Below are 15,628 nucleotides of genomic sequence, written 5' to 3'. Positions count from 1 at the left end.
CAGCAGCACCAAATCTCTGGACAGTAGGCTCGTTTGAGATGAACTGCGCCTCGCCTGGAAAGTAGCCGAGAGCAGGCGGCCACAGCGGGGGGCGGTAACAAAAAGCCGCGGTGAAGTCGGACAGTTTCTTGACAGTTTCCAGCAGCCTTCAGTCCGTACAGGAAGTCACAGACACACTCACATCCTGTCTGGAATGATGTCAATTCGTTAAAAAAGTGATCAGAGCCATATATCAGTTTGTTTTCAGTCTCCAGTTATTTTAATTATGATAGATTAATTTATTAAAATGCTTTACAGGTGATCTGTAGTTTATGTTCATGGTTTATCCTCCATTTGACATGAATTCTCCTGTAAATCAGCATCATATCAGTTTGACCTGTCCCCTCAACTACACAGGCTAAATAAACAGTGCTTGACTATAAGGTTCATATTTTATACAAGACAACAGCTTTCATTAAAGATCAGTCAGATACAGTCAGGGCTTCACATCTGATGTTAGTTTAAGAATCCTCACATCCCACTGACCACAAGTCTTTGTGTTGCTAAATACTTCAATAATTAAATCGTCCAATATTAATATAGTACAGTAGACTCCGTATAGTTTGTGATGAATGTATTCAGTCTCTGACAACTAAACTTCACCATCAGTCACACAACATGTTTTCTGTTCACAGAATAAACCTTCAGATCAGACAAATACAATCTTAATCTCTAAAATTCAACAAAAATTAAAAGTTTATCTAAAACGTCATCTTGTTGAGTTGACATCTAAACCAGTCAGCTGTTAGATCAGGTGAGAGCCAGGCGGTGCAGTCGGTGGAGAGCAACTGCAGCGCCTGGCTCTAAAAACTGCGGCCACCTCGCTCTCGCGGCTTTATCGCCATCCACTTTTGTAATACGTCAGAGCAAGTCGGGATGAAGTTGGACACAAAACTAACCGGCATGCATTGTGCGCCGATCGCTGGTGATCGAATCTGCGCAGGCCTGGCTCATCTCGAACGAACCTAGTGTTCGGGTGCACACCTACGCTAAAAGCAAAGGTACTGTGGTGTCTGAACACCATAAAAAAACACCAATCATACAAATCAAATGAGGGAGTTGGAGATTTATTCATTTATTTCATTTGTGTTGATTGTGTCGTTGGTCTTAAATTTCATTTCAAGTGGCATTAAAAAAGTCTTAAAAAGTCTTAAATTTAACTTGGCTTAAGCTGTAGGAACCCTGTAAAGTATCTTAGCCCTTAAGAGAGCTCCTAAAGTGAAACAGTGTTAGGAGCAGGGAGGAGGAGGCTTCAGAGTTTCACAGAGGAGAAAATGGCAGAAATACAAAGAGGAAGGAGAAATATCCTCCAAATGTCCTCAGCATTATCGACTTGCGACAATGCGTGTCCATAAAACGTCTCTCCTGAATCCAAAATAATTCCAAGTAGCAAAAGTACTGTGCTTGTTCACAACAACTTCTTCATCGACCATATTTTCCTTGCTCCTCTCTCCTTCCTGCTTGTTCACCTCCAGCAAATGACACATGACCTGACAGGGTAGCTGAGGCTTCATCTAATTGGCCAAACGGTGTCTAGGGCTTCCCCAAATGCTCACATGCTGAGTGTAAATGCATGGCACGAGTAGTAACACTGATTTTTCATTCGTCGCATTTCAGGCGGTCTTTACAATGCGTTTATCTTGCATGTTCATATCGCGATGACAATGAAAATGCCATTTATCGTGCAGCCCTACTTTAGTGCAGTTTTTATGTTAAACTAAAACAAAAGCATTAGCACAACTTGCTAACTTTTCATTTCAATGTGCTTTTAGTGTGTTCAAGATCCTGGCACAAATCCTGCTTTTTCAAGAATAATCAATCGCTGGTATGTTCATTTTCCTTGGTTCCATTTTAAATTTGATTTTAAAGTGTTCTTGGTGTCAGATTGTGACTTACACAGTAGTAGATTTTTGGGGGTTAATATAAGCTCTTTTTTCTGCATAGGATGTTATACCCGATGAGATTGTTTCTGACTCTGCAAGTAGTGATGGCTATTCCTCTGGTGATCTCTACATAGCTGACACCGCACCAAGGTCTGATGGATCCAACTCTGAAGATGTTGTAACTGACACTGAACTATTTAGTAATAGTGAGGATCTAAACCTACCACATCGCAAGAGTGGACCAGTTGACTCACTTTCTTCCCAGGAAAGGACAAAGACAGTCCTGCAACCTATATCCTGCATGGAACAGGAGGACAAGGATGCTTCCAACTCTGGCAGAGTTGGCATTGATGATGACTTCATACCTGATAGTGAACCCTGTTCTGATGTTGATGATCCTACTACAAGTAATACCCAGACTCTTCCAAGAAGTACAACAGAGTCTTTTTCTACTGAGACTGCAGCAGCACCACAAGTCTCTTCTTGCACATCAAAAAATTACTGCTATGTTTGCAAAACACCTCAGTCTAAAATATCTCGTCACCTTAAAAAGCATGAGAAAGTAGAGCCTGACATTGCTGAAGCACTCTCATTCCCTAAGAACTCAAAAGAGAGAAAGAGGTTACTTGAGAAGTTGCGGAACAAAGGTAATTATGAACATAATCAAGAAGTAATGAGTAAACATGATGGACAATTGAAATTGAAAAGAAGACCAGGACCATCAAAAATCTCGGTGAATGCCAAAACGCATGTGCACTGTGCATATTGTAAAGGCCTGTTTATCCGTAAAGAGCTGTGGCGCCACTCGCGTAGATGCCCGTCAAAGATGGTCTCAGAAACTGAAGCTATTTCTAAGACCAAAGCCTTAGTTCTGGCAGATATTGCAGAGTCAACATACAGCCAAGCAGTGTCCCCTGGAGTGTGGAAGATCCTTGGAAAGATGAGGGACGATGAGGTAGCATCTGTAGTCCGTAATGACTTCCTCATATTGCAACTGGGCCAGTCTCTCTACAACAAGCATGGGAGTGATCCAACAAAATTTGAGTACATCAGAACAAAGGCTCGGGAAATGGGCAGACTGTTGTTAACCTTAAGAAAAAAATATTCTATATTTAGCTTCGAAGATGCTGTAAAACCAAACAATTTTTACAAAATCATTGGAGCTGTCAGAGAAGTTGCTGGATATGATGAAGAGAAGCACTCCTATTGTACACCCAGTCTTGCCCTGAAATTGGGACACTCGCTGAAGAAGATTGGTGACATTATTCTCTGCAGGGCCATCGCAGCAGAGAATGAAAATTTGATTAAAGCAGCGGAACGATTTACACAACTCTGCACAAAAGAATGGGCAGGACAAGTCTCCCACACTGCACTGGCTACTTTGAGCAAGTCAAAGTACAATAAACCATCCACCATACCATTCACAGAGGATGTGCAGCTTTTGCACAAGCACCTGGAGGAAAAATCGGCTGCCGCCATCGCAGACCTGAAAGAGCATGAGTCTCCACAGGCGTATGCAGAAGTTGCTAGGGTGACACTTGCTCAGATCATCCTCTTTAATAGACGTCGTGCAGGAGAAGTCTCAAAAATGTCACTTGAGTCATTCAAGAAAAGAGACCAGACTGAGCTCCATAGTGACATAGCTGCTAGCCTGTCACCGTTTGAACAAAAGTTAGCCCAGCACTTCAGCAGGGTAGAAATTATCGGCAAAAGAGATAGGAAAGTTGCTGTTTTGTTAAACCCTGAGGCTGTCAGTGCAACAACACTTCTTGTAGAGAAAAGAGACGCATGTAACGTGCATAAGGATAATCCCTTCCTATTTGGACGACCACAGTGCCCCCCCATGAGCTACTACAGGGGACAGGACTGCATAAGAAAGTTTGCAAGTATGTGTGGTGCAAAGAATCCTGATAATCTGAGGTCTACATATCTTCGCAAGCACATTGCAACAGTGTCCCAAATACTCAACCTCAAGAACAATGAGCTGGACCAACTGGCCAACTTTTTGGGCCACGATATACGAGTCCACAGAGACTTTTATCGTCTGCCGGAGGCAACTATAGAAATGGCAAAAATCACAAAGCTTCTACTTGCAATGGAGAAAGGAACTCTTGCAAAATTCCAGGGAAAGTCTCTTGACGAGATTGAGCTTGAAGGTATGTGGTGGTAACAACACTCTTAATGGCTCTTCTCAAAAGAATAATATTTTACTACAGGATCAATTACAAAACAAAGTAGTGAGACTAAAGAAATACAACAGTATTTTGGACATGTTTTAAATTGGGAAGATGTAAATTCAGACTTTCTAGAATATAAAAAGTAAATATGCCTCAATGTTTTGGTACATGATACAGAAACATGTCGGGTGTACAAACTTGCAGCAACAATTATTTTTATTTTTTGCATCAATCATTTCTTTAGACGAATTGGACCCAGAGCTGGGTGATGGTGATGACGATGGCGATGGTGATGACGATGACTACGATGGCGGTGTTGGCGACGATGCTGGTGGTGATGGCGGTGGTGATGGCAGTAGTGTTGACGATGGCGGTGGAGGCAGTGAAGGCAGTGGAGGTGGTGAAGGCAGTGGAGATGACGGAGATGGAGTTGATGGGTCCGGACTAAGTGGTATGTATTGAATATCTTCCAGTATACATTTATGGTATATTTTGGAGTAAGGACCATATTCAAATTCCCTGATGTTGCTTTAATACTACCACAAAGTCAGCAAGGTACACAGTCAATAAATCAACAATGATAAGAGTCAAGTACGTGGCATGGTTTCCGCATTTAAGCTATCAGTGTATGAATGTGGTGTGAATGGGCGAGTGATAGACCAGTATTGTAAAGTGCTTTGAGTAGTTGATAAGACTAGAAAAGGGCTGTATAAGTACAGTCCATTTACCATTGATCACTTAACTTTAATTGATGCTGAAGGCCTTTTTTGTATTCTTTCACCAGAAAATCAAGAAGTGAAGATGCCTGAAGAGGTCACGAGCTCCTCTGGTAATGTGTGGGAAAGCCTTATGGCCGGGCTCCACCGGGCACGTCAGCGGCGTGACACGTCTGCAGCGCGAGTCCTGTAGCAGCTCGCCCCCCTGTTAATCAATTACAGCGGCTCCACTGGCAACGGGAGCAGCGCGACAACCCCCGTCTGTCGCGCGGCAACTCTCTATTTTACGCAGCTCCCCTACGCGACCCTCCAGCAGATAAAAACTACATGAAATAGTGTGCTAAACGAGCACAATGTGTTTTTAAATGAATCAACCATTATCAGAGGTGATATGTGATGATTTTTTTTCATGCATTTACCCATATTTATCCGTGACATTGTGTAAATGTCCGTGGTGGACATTTGAAAGCGAGTAGATGACAAACAGTACAGTAAACTTGTAGATAACTCAAATATATGTAATAACGTAGGTGGAAAATGCTTTAACATTTCATGCAGCCTACATGCAGCCTCTCGGCTCCGCAAACGGTAAACAACCCCGTTGGCTTCTCTACGTGTCGCTTCCGTACACGGTCAGTGGAGCCCAAATGAATACGCCGTGACGCTACGCTGACGTGACGCTCACGTTTGCAGCCGGTGGAGCCCGGCCGTTACATTGCCCTTGCTATATTGCAGGCAGCATTACTGTGCTGTATGTATTCTAAAAGGGGGGAGAAAGCAGATTTAAGTTTTGCTTTTAAACTACCTTTAGCTCTCATAATGGGTGTAAATTATATAAAATGCTGTCAGGGGCCTGTACTACAAAGGGACTTTAATATACTTAGAATATGTTCAGTGTTATTTGTTAAATTTGCCTCTAATGTTCACTGTTCATATGGATCCAGATTGTAGTATTATAGTATAAGTTATTCATTGGATATATCATTACTTGTTACTTTGCAGTTAGAATGGAATCAAACTTAAGGAACATAAATATGTTGCTTCTAATGGATGTTAAAAAAAAAGTTCAGATTGAAGAAGTTGACAATTTTAATTTTTTTTTTCTTAGAGAAAAGAAAAAGAATGGAATCTACCCAGGATGAGGCCAAGAGTTACAAAGGTACAGTTTTTATTTGTTTAAAGTTGTAGTAATGATTCAGAGGGGTATTCCAGAAATCGGGTTTAGTGAACACTCTTGAGTTTGTTAACCTTATGATGAGGTAAACTGCATTTTCAGGACCATAGAGGGTGACGACTTAAGCTTTGGATCACTTACTATGTTTGGTGTCTTTTTAGACCACATTAGCGACTTTTTTCTTCAAATAAGCGGCTTACAACATATCAAGTTACTTTTTGGACAGACCTTGCCTCGTCTCCTTGAAGGGAGCCTCCGGTATTTCTCAGTGAATGAGAGCTGATGTGGCCCTCTAACTGTTTGGTGAGACAGACCCAGACAGATACGTGAACATAATGACCAAACTCTGATTCTTTTTTACTCTAAATTAATTACCTTTACTATCTAAGTTTGATTTTATGCTATCAACATAGACAGTTAATAATAGTGAATTTATTCCAGTGCATGATCATTCCTCTAATTCCAGTACATGATCATCTCTATTTTGTAACAGATTTAACCACCTCACCTAGCTATGAGGCGGTGATTGGATTACATGCATTTCTATATTCTTTTTTGTTTTTTTTTTAAATATTTTTTGGCTAGGTGGCTTTTATTACAGTGGCGAAAGATAGGAAATGCAGGGAAGAGAGTAGGGGAATGACATGAAGTAAATGGTCCGGCCGGCCAGGAATCGAATCGGGAACCTGCTGTTCAGAGCGCTAGCACCCATGTGGTACGCGACCTAACCACTCGACTACCGGTTTCTGTATTCTAAAAGCTATGTCACAGGTGACCATCAGCTGGGCCTGTTGACAATGCTTTTCCCTTCAAACATTCTAGAACAGCTAAGTCCAATCATGAATGCTTACTCTTTACAGAGTCATGTCATGTCCTCATAAAGTCAGTCCATATCAAAGTTAACACCAAAGCACTACTACCAAATCTTGATTGGATAGAAGTTTTTTTTTTTTTTTTTATCTGGTTGGGGGTGGGATTCATATTGAGTGCATGCATAGCGACGTGCAATTTCATCTAGTCCTTCAAAATTGTAGAGTTGTCTCTCTTCACATCTTCATATAATTTTAGGGATCAAGTTCAAGTTACAGCTTATGTTCAATAAATAGCATTGTTTTGTTTGGAAAATAAACTTCTCCACAAATGGTTTGTACTAGCTATTCTAACAAAATCATGTATTGGTTCTCCAGGGCAAAAGAAACTGTGTACAACCCAGAGTGTGGTAACCAGCTCCAAAGGTAGGACTCCATCCATCCTTGCAGCTACATTTGGGGACCAAAATTTCCCCAGCAGTACACTGCACACTGACTGATAAAACAACAACAACAACAGCAACAAAAAAACGAATACTCGACTAAAGAAATCTCAGTCGACTACGGGATCTCCAACTATTGATTCGAATATTCGACTATCAGGGGACAACCCTAAACATTTGTAACCTACATTTCAGTGGCTCCGAAGTTATTTCAAGAAAATATAAATTAAATTGTAACAGTTATTGTCTTCCCTATCTTAACATATACAATTTTCTTTTGATTGACAGAGGTCAAATCGTCAAGAAGATGTGTGAAAAGGCCATGGAGCAAGGCTGAAGTCAGTGCTGTTATGAAACACTTCAAAATACATATCACGAAAGGACACCTTGCATCAAAGTTGGAGTGTGAGCAGTGCAAGCGCGCTGAGCACCCTGTTTTGACAGACAGAACTATTCAAAACATTCGCGATTTTGTGAGAAACAGGGGTGTTATGTTCAAACGAAATGGGGGCGAAATAGCCTGAGGTTGTGGGTGGGTTTTTCCCGCACTTTATTCTTGTGCAATGGACCTCCTGTCCCACTCAATTTTTGTTTACATCGTCAATATTTTACAGTTTGCTCAGGGCAGTAATTGTTGCTTTAAGTTGCTCTGCACTTTATGTTAATATTACTTGGCACTTAAATTTGTTTTGTTAACAATGTCAGTTAAACATTTGTACAAGTTGTAAAAACTGCCTAAAACTAACACTGTTAGAGTGGGTAGTGGGGGGAAAAAAAGAAAGACATTACCTTTTCAAATTCAATGTGTTTTCAGTATGTTCAAAATTTGGTTATCGTAGAAACTTGTATATCGGCCATAACAGCAATGTTAATATTGGTTATCGGTGTCGGCCGGAATTTTCATATCGGTGTATCTTAAGGCAGTCTTATACCTATTCTTTGCTCTACACTTTATTTTACTTGGCACTGTAATTTGTATGTTTTACTTGGCCCTTCAAAGGGGTAGTTCAAATTTTATGATGTTGGGTTTTGTGAGACCCTTATAACAGAAATATTTATTTTAAAAAAAAAGCTGCGGAGTGTTACATTTTATTTGAGAAATGCCCATTTTATTCAATAAAATAAATTCCACTGAGGCAAAACGTTGAGCACCATTGTGTAGTGTGCGGGTGCTTACACCAGTATAGTTCTTTACAGTCATTCTTGGTGTAGATGTCCCTTACAGGTTTAAAAAGATGTGAATTATGCCCATTAATACCAATGTATCTCATAACTGATTCAAGGATAATTTATCATTCAAGGATAATTTATTATCATTCTAGGACATGAGGGTGAGGGTACATGAAAAGAACAAAATTTAGTAGTCAAGGTCCCAAAAAAGCAGCAGACAATATAAAAACTATATGAAAGTTGAACAGTAAAGATTAAGCAGAGGAAGACAGTTGATTGAAAGTGCATTTGGTGCCAATAGATACCATGATATATAAAATATGATGATGCACATCCTTCCTCCTGAGGGGAGGAGGTTGAACAGTCCATGGGTGGGATGAGAGGGGTCCATCAGAATGCTGGCAGCTATGTTCCTACATCTGCTGATCTAAATGTCTGTGGCTGATGAGAGGCAGTTGATGGTGATCCTCTGTGCTGATATCACTACCTGCTGCAGAGCCTTTCTTTCTACAGCAGAGCAGTTTCCATACCACACAGTGGTGCATGATGTCAGGATGTTCTCCAATGCATATCTGTGAGAAAGTTGTCCAGCCTCTCTACTGATAGTCATGACTCACTTTGTGCTAGCTGTGGCTTATGACACAAATTCAGTCAGGAATATTTTTTTGCAGTGCCACTCATACACCTGGCACAACATTATTGCCAGCATTGTGTTTAATAGTCAGATTCAATTATCCATATAAAATGCTCAATTGATTTAACCTTTCAAAATGCAGGTAGTTTACCTTTCTCAAAACTCTTGCAGTGAGGTACTTTTTCAGTGATGGATTGCCATATAACACTTGTGTGTGTAATTTAAACCAGTGTTGTCCTCATAATCAAGGGTTTTGCTCTGATTGTGTGTGTTGTGTGGGTAATGTACAGTTAAACCAGTGTTGTCTTCATAATCAAGGGTTTTGCTCTGATTGTGTGTGTGTGGGTAATGTACAGTTAAACCAGTGTTGTCTTCATAATCAAGGGTTTTGCTCTGATTGTGTGTGTTGTGTGGGTAATGTACAGTTAAACAGTGTTGTCCTCATAATCAAGGGTTTTGCTCTGATTGTGTGTGTGTGTGTGGGGGGGTGATGTACAGTTAAACCAGTGTTGTCCTCATAATCAAGGGTTTTGCTCTGATTGTGTGTGTGTGTGGGGGGGGGGGGGGGGGGGTGATGTACAGTTAAACAGTGTTGTCCTCATAATCAAGGGTTTTGCTCTGATTGTGTGTGTGTGTGTGTGGGGGGGGGTGATGTACAGTTAAACAGTGTTGTCCTCATAATCAAGGGTTTTGCTCTGATTGTGTGTGTTGTGTGGGTAACGTATAGTTAAACCAGTGTTGTCTTCATAATCAAGGGTTTTGCTCTGATTGTGTGTGGGTAATGTACAGTTAAACCAGTGTTGTCTTCATAATCAAGGGTTTTGCTCTGATTGTGTGTGTGTGGGTAATGTACAGTTAAACCAGTGTTGTCTTCATAATCAAGGGTTTTGCTCTGATTGTGTGTGGGTAATGTACAGTTAAACCAGTGTTGTCTTCATAATCAAGGGTTTTGCTCTGATTGTGTGTGTGTGGGTAATGTACAGTTAAACCAGTGTTGTCTTCATAATCAAGGGTTTTGCTCTGATTGTGTGTGTTGTGTGGGTAATGTACAGTTAAACCAGTGTTGTCCTCATAATCAAGGGTTTTGCCCTGATTGTGTGTGTGTGTGGGGGGGTAATGTACAGTTAAACAGTGTTGTCCTCATAATCAAGGGTTTTGCTCTGATTGTGTGTGTGTGTGGGGGGGGTGATGTACAGTTAAACAGTGTTGTCTTCATAATCAAGGGTTTTGCTCTGATTGTGTGTGTTGTGTGGGTAATGTACAGTTAAACAGTGTTGTCCTCATAATCAAGGGTTTTGCTCTGATTGTGTGTGTTGTGTGGGTAATGTACAGTTAAACCAGTGTTGTCTTCATAATCAAGGGTTTTGCTCTGATTGTGTGTGTGTGGGTAATGTACAGTTAAACCAGTGTTGTCTTCATAATCAAGGGTTTTGCTCTGATTGTGTGTGTTGTGTGGGTAATGTACAGTTAAACAGTGTTGTCCTCATAATCAAGGGTTTTGCTCTGATTGTGTGTGTGTGTGGGGGGGGTGATGTACAGTTAAACAGTGTTGTCTTCATAATCAAGGGTTTTGCTCTGATTGTGTGTGTTGTGTGGGTAATGTACAGTTAAACCAGTGTTGTCCTCATAATCAAGGGTTTTGCCCTGATTGTGTGTGTGTGTGGGTAATGTACAGTTAAACCAGTGTTGTCCTCATAATCAAGGGTTTTGCTCTGATTGTGTGTGTGTGGGTAATGTACAGTTAAACCAGTGTTGTCCTCATAATCAAGGGTTTTGCTCTGATTGTGTGTGTGTATGGGTAATGTCCCAATAAACAAGTGTGGGGTCAAGAAACGCCTCCTCCCGCCCTGTCCTCATAGTCCGTAAAATGTCAGGTTTTCATATCTTCAGATTCTTTGACAATAATTTAATTCTAAGTAGACAGAAACATTTCTAAATTTTTTTGGATCATTTTAATCTTTCTTGCATCTCTCTGGGACAAAGGGAAAGGTGGGTCCCCATAAACCATGACTGAGCTGGTATGGGAAAAGTGTCCTCATAATCCTCCCATACCTGTATGTGTGTGTGTGTGTGTGTGTGTGTGTGTGTCTGTGTGGGGTCAGGGCCTGGCTGCATCAGCCATTCTCACTGCTCAGGCTCCCCAGGCACCAGCTGCCTCTCCAGCCTCCTCTCCCCCACCTCTGTGCCGCCACCCCTCCGTGCTGCAGGGACAGTCACACACTCAGAATTGAAGGGCTGAAAATCGAACCTTCATACTGAGTTGATGTGTAATGGTGGTTTCCTGTGCGCGGCAGGCTGGTGTATCAGCCAGTGTTGGCTTATTGCAGATCTGTCTGAATCAACTTATGCAAGAGAATGCAGCACAGAAGCACACACCAGTCCTCTTCTCTGTTCACCACAGTAGGGAGGAGACAGTTACCAGTGTCGCCATATATCATAATGAAAAACAGATGGTTAGTATGACAGTTTTAAATTTTAATTATCATTAAAACTCTGTTCAATTACTGCACTTTGAAAAACTCATGGTAAATTCTGTCCAGCAACAACTAAAGTTAGCAACAGTCTCTCAGACACAGGTGCAGCATGCAACATGGGTTGAAAGTATGAGATGGGAATCATCAGTCAGACACCCCTGAGTCAACTGAGATTGCTTCCAGTTGCAGTGCACTTTTGGGGATGTTTTGGTCCTCAGATTTTGCTTCGAAATGAGTGCTCTTTCTTTCACAATACTGTGTGGTACAGATTGCTGCAGGTATGATGCAGTGGCGCGGAGGAGGAGAGACTTTACACTGTAAAGCTTCGAGATAGCAATTTCTTCTCTCTCGTTAGCGCAGTTAGCTTATACGATATTACACAAATGCTGCTGTTACACTGAACATCCCACTGAGCCTGTTCAAACTTAAAAAATTTATATGAAAAAAAAAGAACTTAATGTCAAGTATTTGTATTGAACAGCCAAATCTGATTCGACTGACATAATGCTAAGTCGGGTACAGCCCTAGGATTCAGGATTCAGGATATCTTCATTATTCCTGAGGGGCAATTTGTTGTGCAGTGACACACACATCAATGAATAAATAATTTACATACAATGAAAGACATCACACTGAGTTAGTAAAGAAAATATCACATGAAAGGGTCATGTCAAGTGGGGTTTGTTTGCGTCTATGAAAACATGGCAAGGGGCAGGGCCCGGGGTGCTCCGGAGATTTTCAGCCTCATTGTTTACAGAGTGGGCGTGCAGCAGGCAAACCCAGTGATGCTACTGGTCCCCATCCTCATCTACAGTCACACAGACACTCAGGCAAGACGGGCTGCTTATGTGCCGATGTAAATTAAGACTGGTGGAATTATTTCAGTGTGTCAGTACTTACTGAACATTTTCAGCACATATATACCGTGATAATACTGATAACCGTGATCATTTTGGTTACAGTCATAGTGAATTTTTCGTTTCACTACAGAAGCTCCCTGTTGCAGCTCTCCTCAAAGTCAAGAGTCTAATTCTGGCCGTCAGAGCCGTGAAAGGAACTACTTCTTCTTCCCTTCAATCCTGGTAAAACCCTACACTCTAACCTGGCCTTTGCGCTCCTCTGCTTCTGGATGATTGGCCTCCCTGTCACTCTGTCACCCTGTTGTGGCTCATTTTGGTCAGAGCTCTTATCTTCTATTCTAGCTCCACAGTGGTGGAATGAACTCTCGAGAGAAGTCAGGACAGCCGATCCAGGGTGTTAAAACCCCCCCCCTTCAGGCTTCACCTCGACACCCCACACTAGGAATTCCATTTTGTTTCTTTAAAACAAACAAAGCAAAACAAAAAAAGTGATGTAGTGATCTCACATGCTTTTAGCTTTTATTTGGGAGGAAGGTGCTTCAGATTTTGATAATATCGAGCTCTTGTTGCAACTTTGGACCAAAGCTCCTGCCAAATGAATGAATGTAATGCATCCTGGTGGCCTAGCAGATAAGGCGCCAGTGTACAGATTTATAACCTGGTTGATATTAAGCCAAACACCAGAGCAGTATACTGAATTTTACCACAAGTGAATCGCACTTGACTTAGCAGCTGTGCCTGGGTGGAACATAATGAGACTCTGGCACTGAGGCTCTGTTACTACCTCTGCTGCAGGTGTTGTGGTGAAGCACGTTTGACACAGAACAGCATGGCTGACTAACGGTGCAACATTCCCACCTTGAGCAGGCCTTGAGAGAGCCCTCTTGTCTCGTCACCCCAAAAAACACATGAACTTTCTAGTAAACAAACACAACTTGCACCGTGTGCATCTTTGTCCCTCTACCCTCTACTGAAATCTGACTTCCTTCACAGTTTGTCAGACACTAGTGGCTCTGTTAATATTATGTTAATCATGTTGTCATATTGCTTATTACTAACGCAATACAGCCGTCGGCTGTAGGCTACATTTTGACTTCCCGTAACGTGTCATAATGACGAATACCAGTTCAGCTGGTTCACATAAAATCGGTTTAAGCTCGTACACAAGACCGGACTGGCAAAACTGGAAACTGATCCAACTCTGCACACCATATACATGTTCAATTCCAGCTGGGCACTGTCATTACATGTTGTACCATCTCTCCAACCCCATGTTTCTGGTCTGTATGTTCACTGTCACTAAAGCAAAATGCAACAAAATAACCTTAAAAAAAGCCTGAGGTATGTTGGATGACATTTAGAAATAGTATAATCATGTAATGCTCCCCGTAGACCTTTATAACCAACTTTAAAGAATCCTTGTAAAAATGTTTATGTTGTGTTAAAAAGTGTGCTTTTGATTTGGGTTGAAGAACATGACCTTTCATTATGAGAACATAGCTATAGCATATCACATTTTTTAAAATACCAAATTTATATTGGTCAATATATCATTATCTGCTTTTTAATGTCTCAAATATTGATAAAGGTATTGGCTTCCAACATCTGGTGGCATGTGGCAAAGCAAATGAACATTATTATTCTAACTTTGAAGAAAAGGTTCTTTACCATAGATCTGTAGAAACTGCATTGGCCTTCATGCTTACTGTAAAGATGATTTAATCACAGACACCACAGAATATTAATTTCCACTGTAGTTAATTAAAAACAACACACACATGAACCTTAAAGCCATTTAGACACAGTAAAAAGCACAACAAATAAAAGCTTTTCATGAAAGATAAACACTTCATTGTTCAATAATTAAAATCTGCTGAATACTGAATTTACATTAGAATCCAGTTTTAGCCTAAGTGCAGCGCTCTAACGAACGCATTTCCATTTGAACAGATGTGCTTTGTTTAGAAGGAAGGTTTGGCAGACCTTCTCCCTGTCTGGTCCAATTACCCAGAATGCAGTTTGCACCTTACATCGCTAGTGACAGCATCAGAGATTATTCTAACCTCATAAATGATATTCATTATGGAGCTTGTTCTCAGTCATCACGCCACTAATGAGCCCCTCACTGCATTGTTTGTCAGCTGGAACAATACTGTTTCAATGAAAATACAAAACATGACCACTGGAAGGTCTCAAAAGCTAACCTTGGTTTGTTGCCAGGGGGATGTGGAAAGATTGTAGAGGAACATAGCTGATTTGAAAAACAGAAATTATATTTTGATAATAAAAAACAAACACTGAAGGCTGGGTGTAGGGATTGAGAGTGTGTGAAAGCTGGTTAGCAAGCAAAAAAGCTAATGCTAAATACATACAGTTCAAATAAATAGCTATAATTGTAGTAATATTAGTTACTGTATTATAGTAAAGTAACTGATGAATAGTTGAAGTCCTTAGCTCAAAGTAATGAATAAATGGTTGAGAAAAAATGTCATGTTTCTGCCATATATAGTGGTAGTAGTACAAACACAAACTTGACCAAACTGATTTAAACATTAGCTGTGGTTCAACCTGATAAAAAACATATCATTCTGATTAGAGATTACAACTTTACATGAACACTAATTAAAGTGATCCATAAAGTGTGTAAAGTAGTGCACTGCCCGCTCTGACTGGACTTGTGGCCATTACTGCCCGCTCCTGCAGAGCGTGTTATCTATTCCTGATCATATTCACAGGGTGTGTCTCGGCTCCCGCCCGCACCCGCAAGCATTCTGACCATACAGTACATGTCCGCACAATAGATTGCTTATTAATAGACTGAGTGTACTCTCATCTCACAGGGCAAACACATTATTTTACCATGGTGCCTGTCAGTAATAGATGTGCAATTATGTTCTAGTTCAAAGGTATGTTTATTATTACAGTTTTTCTGCAGGCCTTTAATTCCTTTCACACATAACTGTTGCTCAGCAAAGATCAGGAAATACAATCAAATTGTTTATTAAAGCCAGTATGAATATTATTTGTTTAAAAATTAGGCTTCAGATAATATATCAATTATAAATCATTCATTCGATCTAGCTCCGACAGCACATCAGAGAGAGTGAGTTATGGCAATGGAGGACTACAGCACCCAGCACACCAACACACCACTTTATCCTGTTAAAACAACTCACAACATGAATTCATTTTTATGATTAACCCTTCTGATTCTTTTGAAGCAAAAGCAAATAAACTGCTTGGCAACCA

The 15,628-nt window shown here is 40.8% G+C and overlaps 2 protein-coding genes across 6 annotated transcripts in view; both read left to right on the top strand.

Annotated features, from left to right (window-relative positions):
- The window catches only part of LOC117261730 (uncharacterized), a 34,233-nt gene extending 24,945 nt beyond the window's left edge, over positions 1-9,288 (top strand). For 2 of the 3 annotated variants that reach the window (XM_078173165.1, XM_078173164.1), the window contains 7 exons: positions 1,812-1,864; positions 1,984-4,078; positions 4,344-4,550; positions 4,884-4,928; positions 5,924-5,974; positions 7,177-7,224; positions 7,530-9,287. In XM_078173165.1, coding sequence (XP_078029291.1) covers positions 1,812-1,864; positions 1,984-4,078; positions 4,344-4,550; positions 4,884-4,928; positions 5,924-5,974; positions 7,177-7,224; positions 7,530-7,765 — 2,735 coding nt within the window. In that variant the 3' untranslated portion in view covers positions 7,766-9,287. Of the gene's footprint in view, positions 1-1,811; positions 1,865-1,983; positions 4,079-4,343; positions 4,551-4,883; positions 4,929-5,923; positions 5,975-7,176; positions 7,225-7,529 lie in introns of all 3 variants that reach the window. The other variant, XM_078173166.1, reaches the window with a different exon arrangement.
- Positions 1-15,628, top strand: part of LOC117272206 (low-density lipoprotein receptor-related protein 8-like) — a 195,592-nt gene that overhangs the window by 96,892 nt on the left and 83,072 nt on the right. The window lies entirely within an intron of this gene.

Source organism: Epinephelus lanceolatus, chromosome 12 (genome assembly GCF_041903045.1).
Source record: "Epinephelus lanceolatus isolate andai-2023 chromosome 12, ASM4190304v1, whole genome shotgun sequence".
In the NCBI taxonomy this organism is placed as follows: domain Eukaryota; kingdom Metazoa; phylum Chordata; class Actinopteri; order Perciformes; family Serranidae; genus Epinephelus; species Epinephelus lanceolatus.
Note: the sequence above shows the minus strand (reverse complement) of the source record. Positions and strands in the feature narration are given on the sequence as shown.